The 19,379-nt window shown below is 37.4% G+C and overlaps 1 protein-coding gene across 5 annotated transcripts in view; it reads left to right on the top strand.

Moving 5' to 3' along the window:
- unc13bb (unc-13 homolog Bb (C. elegans)) overlaps positions 1 to 19,379 on the top strand; it is a 124,685-nt gene that overhangs the window by 45,173 nt on the left and 60,133 nt on the right. For 2 of the 5 annotated variants that reach the window (XM_079804879.1, XM_079804880.1), the window contains 4 exons: positions 7,200 to 7,317; positions 7,500 to 7,623; positions 15,636 to 15,709; positions 16,922 to 16,979. In XM_079804879.1, the coding sequence (XP_079661005.1) occupies positions 7,200 to 7,317; positions 7,500 to 7,623; positions 15,636 to 15,709; positions 16,922 to 16,979 (374 nt within the window). Of the gene's footprint in view, positions 1 to 61; positions 2,223 to 7,199; positions 7,318 to 7,499; positions 7,624 to 15,635; positions 15,710 to 16,921; positions 16,980 to 17,257; positions 17,288 to 19,379 lie in introns of those variants that run through there. The other 3 variants (XM_079804878.1, XM_079804881.1, XM_079804882.1) reach the window with 3 other exon arrangements.

Here is a 19,379-nt window from a genome sequence, read left to right as displayed (position 1 = left end):
CTGAAAATTTGCCTTATAACCTGTGGAGAAATTTTGTCCCCGGCCTAATTAATTTATGCAACCGGCTTGTCCACAGGGACAATAATGTACCCTCGTCCCCATTGATAACTTCATGCTTTCTTGTCCTAATGGAACTTCAGAAAGCCAGATGTCCTGGTAATTGAACAGAGCCCTTAAATCTAGCCAAGCTTTGTTTGTCTTTGTTCTCAGAGGAGCATTTAAAAGCAGCATCCAGGTTAATGAAATAAAGTGTGAGCCCTCTGGGACCCAGAGAGGCCGATGGATGATGAGCAGAGGCTGATTATCTATTGATTACTGATTATATATTATGTGCTACATTCTTGCCTGATTGCATTCTTAATGTGTTATTGAGAAAGAATCGTTAATCAATGCATCACATACAATCCATCTCAAAGCAATACCATTTATTTATGCCGTTTGAAAAAAATCTCTTATGTTCACTAAGGCTGCATTTATTTGATCAGAAATACAGTTAAACAGTTATATTATTGCAATTTAAAATAACTGTTCTATCTTTTTTATATTTTAAAATGGTCTTCAATGATACACAATTCTAATATGCTGATTTGATGATCAAAAAACATTTCTTATTTAAATCAATGTTGAAAGCAGTTGTGCTGTTTAATGTTAACATTTCTTTCCCATTTGATCATTTTAAAGTAAGAATGTTTTACAGAGAAATGTGTTTTGTGAATGAATCGATGCATTTTGATTATTTGTCTTCACTATAATCTTCCATTGATGCATTTACAATAACTTATAGTACATTTTCTTGATAACTTGTGCTATCTAAACAAGCATTTTCTTAATAAGTTAACACTATGCTAAGCTAGTAGGTTAAGATGTTAGCATGCTAACTGAAAACAAAGAAAGATGAATATTTTTAGCTTCTGTAACATACAATGTTATGTTTTGGTGACTTGTGTACTTGCATTGTCCCAAATGTTTCCAAAAATGTTTAAATCCAGATGAATAGATATGGCCCGTGTCATTGCGTCGCACAGACGACAACTCCCATGATTCCACATTCATTCATCAAGCTACTTTGTTATTGTTTTGAAAAAGCGACCTCTAGCGGATAAACGCACACACTGTGCCTTTAAGGCTTTTTTTGGGCCTATCTACACATTTCCTCAAGCCGTTGGATGTGAAGTATCGTTCATGTCCTTAACGCACATGATGAGGGATGAGTTGCGCTTGAGATTTAAAAATAAACTCCTAAATCAAATAAGCATATTAGAGTTTCAAAGTATTTGAGTGTACATTAACTCAAGATTAGTTAAACATTGTCTTGTAGCAGTGTTGCCTTAAATATCTCCTAGCTGAGCAATATTCAAAGCCAATGATGTGTTGCTTACATTTCCTTCCAACAAATTCATGTCCATTGATGTTAAGCTTAAAGGGTTACTTCAGCGTTTTAGCATTAAGCTTTGTTTCAGTTGACACCGGGTAGTTTATTAGAATGATCGTGAATTGTGGTTTCATGAAAACACAACAACAAAACGGTACAAAGACAAACTCACTTAAATAGGCGCATTTAGCTTTGAAACCAAATCTTCCACGATCATCTTGTCCGTCAGCTCTTCGCTCTCATGATGAATGAAATCTGACTCCTTCTGCGTTTGTGCTGCGACACCCATTCGGTTCGTGTTGTATTGAGCAGACACGTTCAGTTTTTAATTGCAGTGTCTGTTCTCTAACTGAACGAAATTATTTTATTACTATAAAAATCAAAACGACGGTGGGGTGGTGCCGCGGTGGGCAAGAGATGTAACCAGTAGGGGTGGCTTGGGAGTGGCCTCGGGCAGCGAAGCAAGTGCATTCTGGGAGTTGTTGTTTTTCATCCATATGAGCCCAAAAAAAAAATTCTGGCTTTTCTCAGTCTAGAAGGCACCAACTTTTAAAATGATTTCACATTTCTACAACATAAATGACCCAATTTAAAAACACATTCATCTTTCCAATGGTGAAGTACCCCTTTAAGAAACCTCCAGACCTTTTTTTTTTTCTTTTTTGTTTGCCTCACTTTGAGCCTGTTTGACTAGCTTAATAATTATGATAATATAACCACATCACCAATGGGATTACGGCTGTTTATATAGCTCATCATTTGTTTGTTTGATCAAAGGGCAAAGTTATTCTATCATTCAGACGTGTCACGAGTTCAGCTGTTCTGTGTGAACCTCCATAGGACCCTGCGGGTGAGTTTTAGATGTGACGTCTCTCCGGGACTGAATTTTTAGCTTATGTACAGTATGTGGCGTCAGCAAGCTCCATCGGTCTCTATAGCAACCTATCAATTAGTAATTACTTAGCCCAACCTCGCTTGGCATGTTCTGGAAAATGAACAAAAAAGAGAAATTGCAGATAAGCAAACAAGGTGCTCTCTGGGGGTCTAGAGCCATCTCATCCTCACCTCACTTTGGAGACAATTGAAAGCCTAAATGAATAATTAATGGATTTCCAAATGCTCCTCTTTAGTTGCCACACGCATGTGTGCTTTGGTCTTCTCTATTTATAACAAGCAGAGCGGCAGATAAAAGCCATGTTTGTCTAATTCAGTGGTAGAAAGCCTTGCATCCTGTTGGCAGATGGTGTGAAGCCGCTGTTATTAGAGCACAAATCTATCAAGGCAAACATTATTAAAATTTTTACACTGTGTGATTTATACAGATCAGACTTGCACAAATTAATTAGCCTGGAGCTAAAATCACCCAATACATAAACTATGCTTTAAATATCAATTAACGTGATTGCATTTTAAATATTTGCAGTGTTTCCGTAAGCTTCTCAAACTCCTGATCATTTAAAAAAAATGTTTTGTGCATTTGTTCAGGAGAGGTGTGAGGCTTTCACCTGCTGTATGATAAAATGGTTATGGTAAAAAGCATATTTCTTACATTTGAATCCCATATTGAAATCCCCATTGAAGCCATAAGGACCCCTTATACTCTGTACACATCATATGATTTTGGACTGACCCAGATGAAAGATGACCAATTGTGGCAATTTTTGTTGTTGTGGCTCCTAAAAATCGGGGGTCCTATGTCATACAGTGAGAGAGGTTCCAAGAAGGCCATTGTCACTGTGTTGTGACCAAAGATAGCCTGTGTTCATTTTGTGACACTGTGTGAAATTTAGCATGATCATCTTGGTGTGTTTGCTGCTATGACCTACACCTACAGACTAGCCAATAAAAATGCAACTTGAAACGGCGTACTGATCAACGCGACATGGCGCTAAAACTTAAAACTACTTACCTCAAACTACATTTGCAAAATCGGCATGCCAATTTTTCTCTTTTTCCCATCTATATTCTTTTTCAGCACACATAAAAACCATAATAGAGTCCAAGTATAACGTCACTTTGTAGGCCAACCAGCATCGCACTGGTTCCCTTGACAAAACCCCAATGGGAATTTTCCATAGGCTTTTGGATTACCGCAAAAAACAAGCTCTGCGATCAACAAACGTTTGATACTTACACGTTTTGTCCATCAAGATAATTGTCACAGATGAACACAACTTTTATGAATTTTGAAGCCGAAATGCAGCTGACAGAAGTAAAAAGCTAAAGATAGGCTATAAATGAACTACACCACGTTCCGACGACTTAAATGTCACCACCACTAAGCTTCCGACAAGTCTTTTAGTTTTTATCTAAAAACATTTTCCCAGAAGTTTTGAGTTAGACTAGTTTATAAGAGCACAATTATGAGCGTAATGAGGCTGTAAAAGCAGACTGAGTTTACCTGTTTCGGTGTGATGGCGTTTAATGTCCCAGACACCCTCTGTAGTCTCCTTTAGCCAATTGTTAGCAAACGCCTTTTTCAAGACACGTAACCGCTTTTAAAAATCACGAGTGTGGTAATACTGATACATTTTATGTCGTAGAATAAAACGTGAAAGTGTTCCAAGCTTGTGTTCACCACAGACCTTATTTGAACCAAAATCCCATTAAAAAACGGATGGAAACGGAAGTGCTAAAATGCTAACTTGTTTCCGTGTTTTGGCCTACAAAGTGATGCCATGCCTGCACCGCTCTATTGCCAAAATGCAATTCATCTTGTTCTATTTGATTACCACTAGCGCATGCTGATGACGTTTAACTTTTATTCTTCTATGCTAACGTGCATCTTAGCCTACGATTCAATAGGTATCATCATCGTACAGTCTACATACATGTCATACTCAAGTTTATTAGATCCATGTCGTACAGTGTGATTTGTAATGATCTTATAGGATTGCCGAAATCGCAGTCTGTAGCAGGCATTAAGCCGGGATACACTGCACAATTTTAGCAATCCTATAAGATCATTACAAATCACACTGTGTGACATGGATCTACTACGACATGTATGTATACTGTACGATGGTGACCTATTGACTCTTAGGCTACGATGCAAGTTTCTATTGAAGAATAAAACGTCATCAGCATGTGCTTGTGGTAAACAAAAAGACCATGAATCACACTGTGCAGTGATCATGGTGAATTTCTGACACAAAATTGTCGTAGGCTATCTTTAGTCTCAAGACCGTGACAAGGGCCATCTTTGAACCTCTCTCACTGTACGACATAGAACCAACGATTAGGAGCCATGATCACAGAAATCGCCACGATTGTTTCACGACGGCAATCTTTCGTCTGGGACAGCCGAAAATCATGCTGTGTGTATCCCGGGCTTTAGGCTTGTGGAAGCAACTTTTTAATTTTTTTCCCTCAAAAAAAATTATTCTTTGATTGTTTGTTTTTTTGTTTTTTACTGCATGCATCTCTTAATCTTTGTTTGAAAAAATCCTACACGGCACCTGGGATCTTATAAAAGACGATGAAGATGAAGCTTATTAGAGCTGCTTCGGCTGCTTTTGTCCATTTCCACTTGATGGTGTTGTGAAGTGCCCCACAGACTGTAAAAATATGGAGATCAGGCTCTACACTGGAGTGGTGGTGCAAGTTTATGGAAGGTCATTTATTAACACATTGCTCCGTTTGTCTTCACATACAGTATAAACAACTGTGCAAAAGTCTTAATGTTTTTGAAAGAAGACTCTTATCCAAGCCTGCATTTATTTGATGGAATACAGTAGAAAATAATTACTGTGAAAATATTATTACCCCCTTTTTAAAAAAAAAATGTAATCTATTCATGTGATGCAAAGCTGCATTTTCAGTATCATTACTCCAGTCTTCAGTGTGACATGATCCTTCAGAAATCATTCTAATTTGCTGATTTGATGATCATGAAACATGTTGAAAACAGTTTTTGTGGAAACATTGATACACTTTTCCAGGGCTCTGATGAATGGAAAGTTCAAAACAGCATTTGGAATAGAAATCTTTTGTAACATTATAAATGTTTTTACTATGACCTTTCATTGATTTACATTTATGCATTTGTAATTGAATGAATCCTTGCCGAATAAATGTATTAATTTCTATAAAACAAAATAATCATAAAAAAATGTACGACTGGAAAGAGAAGCTCCTAAAAGAAACTACTAGCAAAAAATGTTACAGTATGTTCAAAATATATAGAGTGCCGAAGTAATGACGTCACTTTGTAGGCCAAAACGCGGAAGTGAGTTAGCATTTTAGCCCTACCGGTTCGGTTCCCTCGCCCTAAAGTCTATGGGTTTTTTAATGGGTTTTTGCTAAATCGCCTGAAATAAGGTCTGTGGTTAACAAAGCCTCTAAATATTTTCACGTTTTGATCTATGACATAAAACACATTAGTTAAAACCTGCTTGTGATTTTTTAAAACTTTATTGTGTCTTAAAAAACGATGGTTGCTAACAAGTTGCTAAAAGGGACTACATCCTTTGGCGGGGACTTTAGACGTCATCGTGACAAACAGGCAATCTCTCACTAACTTATGTGGCGTGAATAAATCGCGCTATTCGCGCAAAGTTGGATGCTTGAACATTTGCAGTTTACTCTCTTCACATGTTCGTCTCGTTGAGAAATGGCTGACATGGGCTGTGTTTACACGTTACACGTCTGTTTGTGTTAAAATCTACTGTTAATGTGTGACAGCGTAGTTTTAAGACTTTTTCAGTCGATAATGTAGTTGTTTAAAGCTCAAATCTGTGGTTTATTTATAAGAAGAGTGCCTATTTAAACATTTTATCTGGTGTTTTCGGAGTTGTGAGCTCCAGTGAGTCAGCGGCGGTCAACGCTTGTTTAGCCGGCGAGAGTAGACTTTCCTCGGGTAGTCCTTCTGACGTCTGCCGCTGGCTCTGATGTCTCTGTGGCGTCTCTCTCCAGCTATAATTAGTCTTGCGGAGATTTAACAGCCCATATTTGCTCTCATGGATCTATAATTTGTTCCCTGGCAAATCGTTTAGGCTGAGTGCAAAGTGAAGTTTCATTAATTGTTTATTTTTAGGCTATAACTGTACGTTACCGTTGTAAGTTAGCCGACTAGCACTGACTTTGAATGTTTGACTGAATTGTTTGCTTTATTTCATGTGTAGCTTATTATACGTTTTGTATTATTGATCATACATAAACTTGCATTTAACAAAAAGAGACTGGGCTGTGTTTCATGTCATTTAATGTTATCACAGTGATAATCATATTGTCTGAAAAAACATTAACAAAAGATAAATCTCAGAGAGGCATGCATAAACAAAATTAGTTTCTAACATTTTTGGAAAAAACGAATGGGCAATATTTCTCATGAAAAAGTGGATAAGTGTTCATACACAGCGCAGATCATAATGAGCGAGCGTGCTTTTAAATAAAGTTTGAGGAAGCTTGATGATGACGACGTTGATCCGCGACCATGGTGTGCTGTAGTCCATTTAAAGCCTACCGTTAGCATTTTATATCTGACGGCTTTATTTGGGCTTCAAAATGTATACATTTTGGATTAACTTGTAAAGATTATCTTGGTAGACAAAACGTGTAAGGGTCATAACTCTTTGTTGAACACAGATCTTATTTTTTGCGATTTTCCAAAAGTCTATGGGGAAAATGAATGGCTTTTTGATCGAGGGAACCCATGCGCCGCTAACTTCCGGGTTGGCATACAAAGTGACGTCATTACTTCGGCACTCTATTACAACCTTTTTTAGAAGGTGCTGAAACTCACAAAAAGTTAAATGTGAACAGTTACACACACTGCTGACAAAAACACACTATTGAAGCATCTTTCTGTTCTGTTTGTGGCCTTCAGTGAGATCAGCCGACTGGACTTGGGCCTCATCATAGAGGTGTGGAACAAAGGTCTCATCTGGGACACCATGTTAGGAACAGCCTGGATCCCTCTCAAAAGCATCTGCCGTTCAGAGGAGGTCAGGAAGTCCTTCACATTTCACAAAAGCTTACATCATTCCATGCTAAAATACATTTATTATGGGATGTTTTTAGTTGTAATTTCAGTGAACTTCATCCATTCAGGCGGTCCTAAAGATTCCTCTCTTTTGTAAGCATGTTTATGCTGTTTAACGTAATGAATAACCTTTCCTCTGAACAGGAGGGCCCTGGCGAGTGGATATTTCTGGACTCTGAAGTTCTGATGAAGGCAGATGAGATATATGGGACTAAAAACCCAACGCCACATCGAGTCCTGCTGGACACTCGCTTTGAACTGCCCTTTGGTGAGTTTCACTCTTTAAAATTACTTTGTATTATTTGAAAACAGTTTATCATGTGTTATTTAATGCATATTATGGACCCTTTTCCCGTTTCTGGGGTTCTCAGAAGTGTAAGTCGTCATATTTGGGTAAACTTCTTTTATATGCAAAAACAGTCTCTGTGTTTTTTCCGTGGTTTTCAATCCTGTGTTTAAGGTCACTCAGAGGTCTTTAAGAAGAATAAGGTCTGTTTTGCATTTCTGTCTCTGCCTCTCGGGAGAGTCAAGATGTGCCATCTACAAACCAATCTGTCTTGACACTTGATATCTTGAGTCAGTTGGGACCATAATCTTACAAATGTTCGTTGCTTTAAAGCTGTGGAGTTCGTTAGTTAGCTCAGACTTGATTGTGCCCACTTTATTTATGGTCCTAGATTGTTGATTTGGACTCTTCTGTCCGCTCTCAATTCATGCAAAAGAAGTTGGTCAGAAGAGAGCAAGATGTCAAATTTGTCGTCACTCTTTCAGCCGTTGTATTAGAAACACTCACGCAGCAGCATTAAAGGATTAGTTCACTTAAAAATGAAAATCTCCTGAAGAGACTTAATTTCTTTTTGACTGAAGAAAGAAAGACATGACAAGACATCTTGGATGAGATGGGGGTGAGTAAATCATCAGGAAATTAAAATTTTTAACTGAACTAATCCTTTAATTCGTTTTTTACCATTTGCTGACAAGGTAATATAACACAATATATAGTGTTATAAATGTATATTACATTTTGTTTTGGTAACACTTCAGTTTAGGGTCCAATTCTCACTATTAACTACTTGCTTATTAGCGTGCATATTACTAGGATATTGGCTGTTTATTAGTACTTATAAAGCACGTATTAATGCCTTATTGTGCGTGACCATATTCTACGTCCCTTAAAAGATTTGTTCACTTTAATATGAAAATTACCCCATGATTTACTCACCCTCAAGCCATCCTAGGTGTATATGACTTTCTTCTTTCTGATGAAAACAATCAGTAGCCTGACGTTGTCATACTCAATTCTAGTCAGAATGAGTCTGATACTGCTCCGTTGGGTTGTGGTTATGGGGCGTGTTTCAACCGAACCACGAAAGACCTCAATTGGATAGATCTTCAACCAATCAGAGCAACGGAGCGATGCATAACGTTAGTTGTCAAATGTCAACAGAACTCAACTGCACACAGTGTTGCCAAGTCCGAGGTTTTCCCGCAGGCTGTTTTTCCATGTCCGCGGGTTGAAGCGACCCCAATTATGTGATATTTAGACCCAGGAATGCGAATTTTAGCAGGCAACCCTTCCAAAAAAAACACATATTTTATCCCCCTAACGCCATTTTTTTCTGGAGAACCCCCCCCTCGGAAAGCTATTGGGCTTGTTTTGGGCTAGTTTTGAGTAGCAATTGGGTGGGTTTTGTTGTGAAAACTTGGCAACCCTGTCTGCAGTGCACGCACCCTGGAAGAAGTAAAAGAAGAAGATGAGTGTAAACGATCTTTGCTGGTGTTGTAAAAAAGAATTTAAGGATACACAGAGTACTTAACCAACACGATCATCATTTCTGAGAGAAATAGTGAAGGTGAATGCATATACGAACAAGTTCTCCGTTTAGGATTAGAACAAATTCAACCCAAGCGCTCTTTGGTGACGTGGATGCCAAAATTACTGTTTATCATCTGTCCATCATCATCTAAAGCCCGCCCTGACAATTTCATTGGTCCGAACAGCTCCTGTTCGAGCATAGTTGCTCCCCAACGGATCAAGTCCAGACCGAACTGCCTGACCTCAAATGTTGTGGGCGGGGCTAAATTCAGCTGGCATCCAGGCTAAACAATCAGTTATATTAATAAATATCCTGATGCTTCCAAGCTTTATAATGGCAGTGACTGGGTCCATTTGAGTTTGAAGCTCAAAAAAGCACACCCATCCAATATAAAAAATAATCCACACGGCTCAGGGGGGTTAATGAAGGCCTTCTGAAGTAATGGGTTTCGATGGGTTTGTGTAAGACAAATATCCATATTTAAAAATGAAGACAGCAGAACGTCTTCCATATTCAACTTACTAAAAAAGCGTAACTGTTGTGACGTATCACTAGAACGTAGCATAAGCGTTTTGAACTGCGAGAGGCGTTACACTTTCTGGATGGTTTGAGGGTGAGTAAATCATGGGGTAATTTTCATTTTAAAGTGAACTACTCCTTTAGTCCTACCCAATTCCTGCCCAATACCTAAACTTAACTACTACCTTACTAACTATTAATAAGCAGTAATTAGGAGTTTGAGGCAAAAGTCATAAGCCGCGTTTCCACCGAAATTACCCGGAACTATTTGTACCAGGAACTTTTTTCCCAGGAACTTTTTCTCCCCCAGACCTGCTACAATCTGCGTTTCCACCGCGGTCTAAAGTACCAGGGAGATTAGGTAAATTAGTCCGGTGACGTGGCAATGCGCGCGACTGCTTCTCCCAGTCACCGACGGACATGAATCACTTTTGCGCGATACTGTCTGCAACAATAACAAGTGGAGGAGATGCAAGCAGCGCTGCTTTTGCATACACATTACCAACACTGCTTATTTAAACGTGCACTTTCACCTGCTTTGACCATTTTAATGCAAAATGGGATGATGGGCAATCCAAAATCTGAATGTGTTGTAATAGCTCAATTCCAAAACAAAATATTTTCTATAAAAGGATAATGAGGTTTCAGTCATTCATGACAGATGTGTGAAAAGTTAATTGAATGAAAACAATAGACTGAATTAAGCGGTTGAAAGATTAGGTACTAGACTGCAAGTATTTTATTTTTTATCACAATAACATCTCTTAACATTCACAACAACAAAAAAAGTCACATGACTAGTATTACAATATGCTTCATTAAATGCATAATTTTAGAGACTTCTTCCTCAAATTTGAAATGAAGCAGGACCACACTTATGGCTTCACTTAAGTTGTGGTTATAAGTTATTATACTACATTCACATAGTTATACATTTAAAAATATAATATTTGGGTTTTCTAGATATGTTTATGTGCATATTCAGAAAGACTTGCGAGCAGCAGCCCTTTTATTTGCTTCCTACACTATATGAATACAATTAGAATGTGGTTATATAGATAGAATGTGGAAATTAAAGACACAGTGACATTTTACACATTTGACTTTATTTTAGACAGATTAGTTCTTACAAAATTAAAATAAGTGTGCAAAGACAAATAAATTACTAGAACAATAAAATGAAAATATAAAATGTGAAAACAACAATATAAAAAAAAGTGTATTTTTCAGTAACCTGTCCAAGAGCTCTGCCAACACGTACAATATATAAAGTACAAATGTGGTAGTGGTAGTGTGGTAGTCATTGTGGCTACTTCTTGAACGACTGGACAAACTGTCCAAGAACAGACAGAAACCCGGTCTGAAAGTCCCTCTGCTGCCTTCTGCTTTCTTCCGCTTCTGCCTGGTGGAATGCCAACTCTTGCCTCCTCATCTCTCCTCGGCCTGGCTCTCCAGTAACAGCTGAATATATTGGTCAGTTCTTGTCCATGCTGCAGGACGGCCCGGTTAGCATCCTCCATGTCCCTCAGTGCATCAAGAAAGTCACAGTCCCTTTTCCTTTTCTCTAAGTAGAAAAATTGCACTGAAACGCATGGAAATTAATACACAAGGCAACCATGAAACAATAGAAACCATCAATTAATTATTTAAAGTGTTTTCACTACAAATAATGAACAATTGTTTGCCCAGCTTGAACAATGCCCAGTGTGCCATTTTTATCATGGGCAATTTAAGTTTACAATTAAAAACAACAAAACTACTCAAAACCATTAAGGATTACACATCAGTTTTTAAATATATACACATTTTTGTCAGCTTTAAGGCCTGTACACACCGGGACGAATATCGCACGCGCTTATCGCCAGCGTTTTTCGTGACGTTTTTCGGCGCGTCTTGAGTGTTCACACCCAAGCAATTTCCACTGGCGATGCGCCGAGTGAACGTGCACATTCAGTAGATAGCGCTCCCGGTACACAAGGTGGTGCTGCGGCACTTACGCTTCTGACACTCGCTTGTCACACAGAAGAAGAGGAGAGACAGTATTTACGTGCTTGCCAAAACCACAGATATATTACGTCTATGGCAAAACCATTCACACACTTTTTGCTAACTGGCAAGCAGCATTAGCAGCCCATCTTCTTCTTTGTCTACTTACTACTTCTTCGTCGTATCAATGTGTGCTCGGCAAGACCGATTTTGTGCTTGAGCGCCACCAAGTCGTGTTTTACTGTCACTTCAGCAGCTCCAGGCACGTGAACAAAAGCGCTGATCTCATTGGTCGGCCAGTTTTTAACGCGCCGCGTCAAAATAAAAAAACGAACCCGAGGCGTTTTTTTTAAAATGACGCTTTTACGCCTGGCGTTTTACGCGTCGGTGTGAACACTCACATTGGCACCCATTGTTTAGTCACGAGGCGTTAAACGTCGGCGATAAACGCGCGCGAAAATCGTCCCGGTGTGAACAGGCCTTTATACCTCTGCGTGTGTGTGTTTCGGCAGGAGACACGGGGTTAACGTACTGGTGACTGCGGGGGAAAACACGCTGGTCTCCGTTGCCTGCAATTCATCAGGGCCACTCGTTACACCTGGAAAAGCACGTTGAAAAAAGTTACTGCAACGTGTTTAAACACTGCAACGAGTTTAATAGATGATACCAAGATGAGATATTTACCTTCAACCCACTCGGATTCCTGGATGGTTTCCAACAACGCACTAGCCGAGTCTTTCGTTACGGCTGTACCAGAAAAGGACGGTCTGTCCCAACAATACGCCGGTCGGAACCGCTCCGGTTGTTATCCTTTAATTTCTTGTAATCTTGTCTTAATTTCTTCAACTTCTCTCTGCACTGTTTTCCAGTGTGACTGGAACCGAGTCGATATCTTCAGGTAACGTTATACCTTTCCATTGCGGGTCGCCGTTTCCAGTTCCCGCTGGATGTCCTCCTCCGCTTATATGCTCAATAAAGCCTGAGCCTCGTCGTCGGTCCATCGGTCGAATTTTTTGTTGAACTCCATTGTTGCAAAGAAAATATTTACTGAACGCAGAACCCACGAAACCCACCTCGCAAAAGACTTGTAAATATGGCGGTGGGAAAAAAAATGCTGCGAGAGCTCAACCAATCAGCATGTTCAGCGCCCAAGTCCCACCCCCGAAAGTTCGCAAACTTTTCAAAAGTACCACCTCGCAAGCAGGGCCGTTTGGAGGGGGAAATATTTACCCGGAACTTCATTTAGACCCTGGTTCCTGCGGTCGAAACACAGCGAGTTCCCCCCCAAAGTTCCTGGTTCCGGGGTAAAGTTCCTGCGGTGGAAACGCGGCTATAGTTAATAAGTGAGAATTGGACCCTAATCTAAAGTGTGACTAGATTTGTGATGTAATAACTGGAAACACGACATCACAGTCTGTGAAAAGGGTCCATTTGTCACCATTTATACAACCGTTCAAAAGTTTTTTGTTTTTTTCAAAGAAATTAATACTTTTTTCAGCATGGATGCATTACGTTGATCAAAAGTGACAGTAAAGACATTTATAATGTTACAAAAGGTTTCTGTTTTAAATAAATGTTGCTCTTTCTATTCATCAAAGAATTATGTGCAAGTGTATCACACGGTACAAAAATATTAAGCAGCACAACTGTTTTCAACGTTGATAATGTTTGTTGAGCAGAAAATCAGCATATTCGAATGATTTAATTAGAAGGATCATGTGACACTGAAGACTGAAGTAATGATGCTGAAAATTCAGTTTTGATATCACAGGAATGAATTACATTTTAAAATATGTTAAAATGGAAAACATTTTAAATTGTTATAAAATAAACTTTCATGTCTTTCTAAACCTTCCTTCCTTCCGCAGTGCACAAAATGAGAAATGTTCAACTTCATTGTATGTAAAAGAGCAGAGTGGACATTGTCCAAACATCTGTTGTTTGGAAATGCAGCTGCTTAAGATCAATCCCGCCTGCCTCTCTGGTGCTTTTGCTTTTCATTGATTTGTTGAATGTCATCAGGGTTGAGTGAATCTCCTTCAGGCAGCTTCTTTCTTTCTAATAAATCAGTATCAAACTGTCTCTCCAAAACTGCTGCTTTATCCAGTATACACTGATATAAAGGTAAAAAATGGGTAACTTTAGAATTTTTTTTATGATAGAAAGTAAAAACAAACCAACTTAAAAAAAGCTTTTTAGGCTTGAATGGCACTGTTTCCTGAGAATCCATGCAGCAGAGAGATAAAAGGAGCTATTCAGTTGCTGGTTGAATTATCACTTTGATTTGCTCCTCTTTGTGTAAGACTTCACAAAAATATTTACATTTTTGCCAGCTGTGTCTTCATTGTGAGTGGAGCTATGGGCTGTAAATAAAGTGTGTGCCAGTGCAGGTTGTTGGGATGTGAAAGGTCGAACCTTCGTAAGTGCCGCATTTGGCCTGGTTACCTGCCATTGATCCCATTCATAAGCCTGACTGTTTTATCCAAGCACTTTGAAGCTACTCTCCTCGTGTTCAGTATCCCATGTGCCTTCAAAGGACGCTGCACACAGTATCTGAGGCTTTGTTCACATTGCACCCAATTCCAATTTGTTTTCAAATCAGTCCGCATTGTCTTTTGTAAAGAAATCGGATCTGATTGTTCAGACAGTGTAGTCATTGATCAATAAACATATATCGCACTGAAAAAATGTAATTATTTGTGAAATTTACTAGCAATTTATAAGAAACAGCAGCACATTTTTACAGTAACGCATTGAATTTTGAAAATCTGGCAGCGGCTATTTGCACTGTGCAAATAGGTTAGCGATAGATGCTATTTACACTGTTTAAATATCAATAGATGCTATTTATACTATGTAAAAAAAGCAGTTTTTGCAAATAGTCGTTAGATGCTATTTATACTTATAAATAGTGGCAGATACTTTTTTTGCACATCAGAGTTGTACATTTAAACGGTATGCAATAAAAACATATTGTAAATGATTATATTTATTAAAATTATGAAATGGATGCCGCTTTATTGGGACAAGAAAGCCCTTCCCAACCGATAAACTCTTTATTATTAAACCCACGTTAGAAACTTTATTTCCACTTTTCAAACATTTTCTTCATCTTTATTGAAAATAAATGCCTTTCCGATCTGATATGTGATTGGAAAAGGGAGTAGAGTGTGTTACCCCTACACTATTGCTACTGTTGACAATCCTGTGTCTTCTGTAATTTTGTCTGGCCCAATCAGATGTCGGTGGGCGGAGTTGGTGTGAAAAGCCTCTGCCTACAAGGCGGGCTATTTGCACTTAGTGTAAATAGACAATCTGATATTATTTTCAGTAACTCTTTAGTTTGGGGACCCATTCTCACTATTAACTAGTTGCTTATCAGCATGCATATTACTAGCATATTGGCTGTTTATTAGTAATCATAAAGCACATATTAATGCTTTATTGTTCATTACCATATTTTACATCCTTTAATCATCCACTCTAACAAAATGCTAGGTTGTTTCAACTTATGTTTGGGTCGAATGTGGACAAAACAACAATTGGGTTTAAAAATTCTATTACAAAATTTAAACCAACGGTTGACTTTGTCCACATTTGACCCAAACATGGGTTGAAACAACCCAGCATTTTGTGTGTACCCAATTATAAAATGTAACCAATACCTAAACTTAAACTATCTGCCGAACTATTAATAAGCAGTAATGTATTGCAGCAAATAGAGCTTTAGTCCCCCCCAACATCCCTTTGTCCCTGTACTTGCTTTTTAAAGTGAAGTGTCATGTACTGCACTGTTTTTTTAACTGGCGGACTATTTTCGAGGTCCCTCGGCTAAGTAGCTCATTATACATTTAAAAGGGCTGAATACTTAATCATAATGTCTTGGCACATTTAAATGCTTTGCATGAACTTTTATGTCTTAGACTGCACCGCTCACGACTCACTACCTGTTTTACAGAAATCCCAGAGGATGAGGCTCGATACTGGACCGGCAAATTGAAACGCATCAATTCTATGGGCATTCACGATGAGGTAAGACCAGTGCATGTGCAGCAAAACAACAGCATGACTTCAATATTTCACTACATGGGGGTTTAGTTAGCAACAAACAGTCCACACTGACACTAATTTAATGAGAAGAGACTGACAAGGTGACATGACAATTTTATGAATGCATTTACATTGTGTTTTACATTGAGTTGCCATTTGTAATTTGCATTTGATGTTTACCAGAAATCACAATATTACTTTATTTAGTTAGCATTGCTCACATTATGTACTTCACTGTGGAGTAATATGAGCATAACTAAAGAGATTAGATTCATTTCGAGAGAAAACATTTATTTTTGATGACCATTATTTTTCTTCTGTCTAAAAATTAAAGATCATAGCTGTGAGAATGTGAGTAATTGTAACGCTAGTTATAGACATTGTGTATATATATATATATATATATATATATATATATATATATATATATATATATATTTTTTTTTGATGTTTTTTTTTTCTCCTCTGTTTCCATCTTGGGTATCTAATGATAAGCTTCACAGCATTGGTATGGGTTCAACATGTATGTGTGCTTTGAGCAGTGATTTTTGCTGTGCATTAATGTGAGTAATTGTCCTGGACCTTGTGTTATAATTATCATCATCAAGATTTTTGCTCATGTTTTGTTCATTTTAAATGGTCCTACGGTGAGACAATTTTTAATAGTACAAAAGTACAAATATTCTATGTAGTCCCTCTAATACATAAAGTCGTCATAACTGCATGCATTATTTATTTTAAAACAATTAGCAGCATGCTGTTCAGATACTTATAGATTGAAATGGACATGTCCTGTGGTGTGACATGTTATACTCCAAGTATTTCATGTATTCATTTTTTTCTTGTTCTGTAAAGTGACCTTGGGTTTTGGAAAGGCGATTATGAAATTAATATTAATATTATTTTCACAGCAGACTTATCAGTGTAATCATGTATCCGTATCCAATAATTGCATCTTTTGCAAAATCATAATAAAAGTAGTCTGTAAATTAACCAGTCTCACAATATAATATTGTATCTATACTGTTTGATGTGAGATTTGCAGTGGATATGCATGCTATTTAATAGTTATTTATTGGAATCTGCATGTTCCATACCTAAGGTTGTTAGCAGTAATTAGTTCTTAACCATACTTTATACTTTGTTTCATGTTTAATCTAATCCTCTTATCCTTTTTTTCTCTCCTTGTGTTAGTTTCCCTTACAGGATGAAGTAGCGGGACGCCCTCTGCCCTGTGCTGCCTCTCAATGCTGTGAGTGACAACATCTCACACTAGATGGAGACATGGCATCATGCCTGATGCTTCAGTCCACTCTCCATTCCTTTATCTTCACATGCCACTTCTTGTCATCTTCGAGTAATGTATATGTTATAACATGCAATCTGTTCACAGCGTATCTGTTCACATATGTTCGCCAAAGCATCTTGCATTTGTTTCAAATAGAAGCAAATTCACATTAGAACCAAAATGTCAGTCTTTGTAAATTATTTTGTACATCTTCTCTCACTCCTGATTTTTAACCTCACCAGGCAACTATTTTGGATGGGCCGACAGCCAGAGTATGTAATTTTATATAGTAACCCTTTACTCTAAATTATTCCCTAGAACCTCCCTGGACCCTTAAAACACTTCTGTGCTTTCATGTGAGCCCTAAGTGTGAGCTTTTCATGCACACTTGCATAGATAAAATCACAATACAACCCCATAGATGTATGTATTGTAATTTGCTATGGCAAATGTAAATATCGGGAGCTAGGTTTAGAATAACAAGCTCTTTAATGCTAAAATTGTGTTGAAATAAGGTGTAAAAAATAGCTGAAAATATTTGATGACTAACCTGATAAGTTTAATTATAATGCTCAAATTTAGGCTTACTGGATTTTACTGGGTAATGCTTAATGAAAAGCATATTCCAAGTAAATGAGGGATGATATAGGTCTTAGAAGTTTTTACATGCTCTGTAAATGCCATTTTCAAATTTTAGTCAAACTCCTGTTTGCACATCTTATTCTATTTCTAGAATTTATATTTGATCACAGCATAGATTTGCTTCCTGTTGGATGCATGAACTTTTCCCCTCCAAATTTCCTTGAGTTTTTACCCTGAGATAATGATTTGTTCTTTGTGTACATTGTGAGCTCCTTGTTTCAGTTGTCCTGCATTTACTTCCTTCTACTTGTTTATATTGTGTCTAATTAGTTTCAGAGAGTTAGATTTCTCTTGATTTAGTTTTAAATTTTTCAAGTAATCTTATATATATATATATACATATACATATATTAGGCCTGTCGCGATAGTCAATAAATCAATCAATAATCGCACGATTAAAAAAATTAGCTCGATAATTTTTCCGTCCGCGATCATTTCAGCATCCGTTTTATCCATTTTTGCCGAGCGTTACATTATATGATCACGCTCTTATACATGTAAATGCTTCTAAGCGCGACAAGACACAAGATAATGCGCTGTATGTCAATGTCCTGTGTGTGTGTGTTTGGCTGCGTCTCATGTCAGCTAATCGAGGGACACTCTGACACACACACACACACACACACACACTCGAAGCACAGACAGACTCGGGTCAAGTCTCCTGAGTCCTGCTCACATCGAGTTCTCTTTTGCTCATGAACAAACAATAACAACAACACAGAGAATTTTGAGTATTCTCATATTAGGAGTTTAAAATTAGTTAAACAACTTCTTAAATTAACTTAAAGAGTTGTGAGATCCGCGTGAGATCCGCGTCAGCGGTTGTTCTTAAAGTGACAGGAGCACTGATGATGCCTGTCATTAATGTTCATCAAAGAACAACGGGAACAGAGAAAATTGTAGCTTTAAAGATGATTAATCTAGATTTAATTTATTATTTATGCAGTTAAGAAAGGTGTTTGATAACTATTACATTTCTGTATATGTCTAACAGGGAAGAAACAGGTAAAAATAACATTTATTATAATGGGTTTATGTAAAGATTGTTTTAAGTTCACTTAAATTAAAAGTTGTTTTTTTTAAAGCCTAATAAATGTTGAAATTGGTAGCTTTCAGTTATACTGTAATGTAACGTCATTAATGAAAACTTCATTCATAAAAACATGACAATACAACACATTTAAAATATACTGTCAATAAATTGTTTCTATATTAATTTGGAGAGTAACTGAAATTATTACAATATCAAAACATTAAAAAGTATTAATCGTGATTAATTACAGAAAAAAAATGTGATTTAATGAGTTAATTTTTTTTTTATCGATTCCCAGCACTACCTAAAACACAATCATCCATTGCAGTTTTCCCAGCTGTTTATTCAAGTGCATTTTTTTGTTAACAGACTGAGAGTCCATTGCTTTTTTTGTTTTGGTTGTTTTGTTAATTTATTGTGGATATTTAAAATGCTTTCCATTTTCTGTGTTAAATAGTCTTTAGAAATAACAGTTTATTGATCTTTGAAAAGGTGTACCTGCATTATTATGCCATTATCATTATTTGAGATGAAAATGGTCTCAGAACGACAATTTTATCGTTTATCGCAATAATTTCTTGGCCAATTTATCGTCCAGCAAAATGTGTTATCGTGACAGGCCTAATATATATATATATCTTAAAATATACATAAGAAATCCAAGATAGATTGGCATTTAATGTACTTCT

Source organism: Gobio gobio (assembly GCF_949357685.1).
Source record: "Gobio gobio genome assembly, chromosome: 22".
Lineage (NCBI taxonomy): Eukaryota > Metazoa > Chordata > Actinopteri > Cypriniformes > Gobionidae > Gobio > Gobio gobio.
This window is presented reverse-complemented; position numbering and strand designations above follow the sequence as displayed.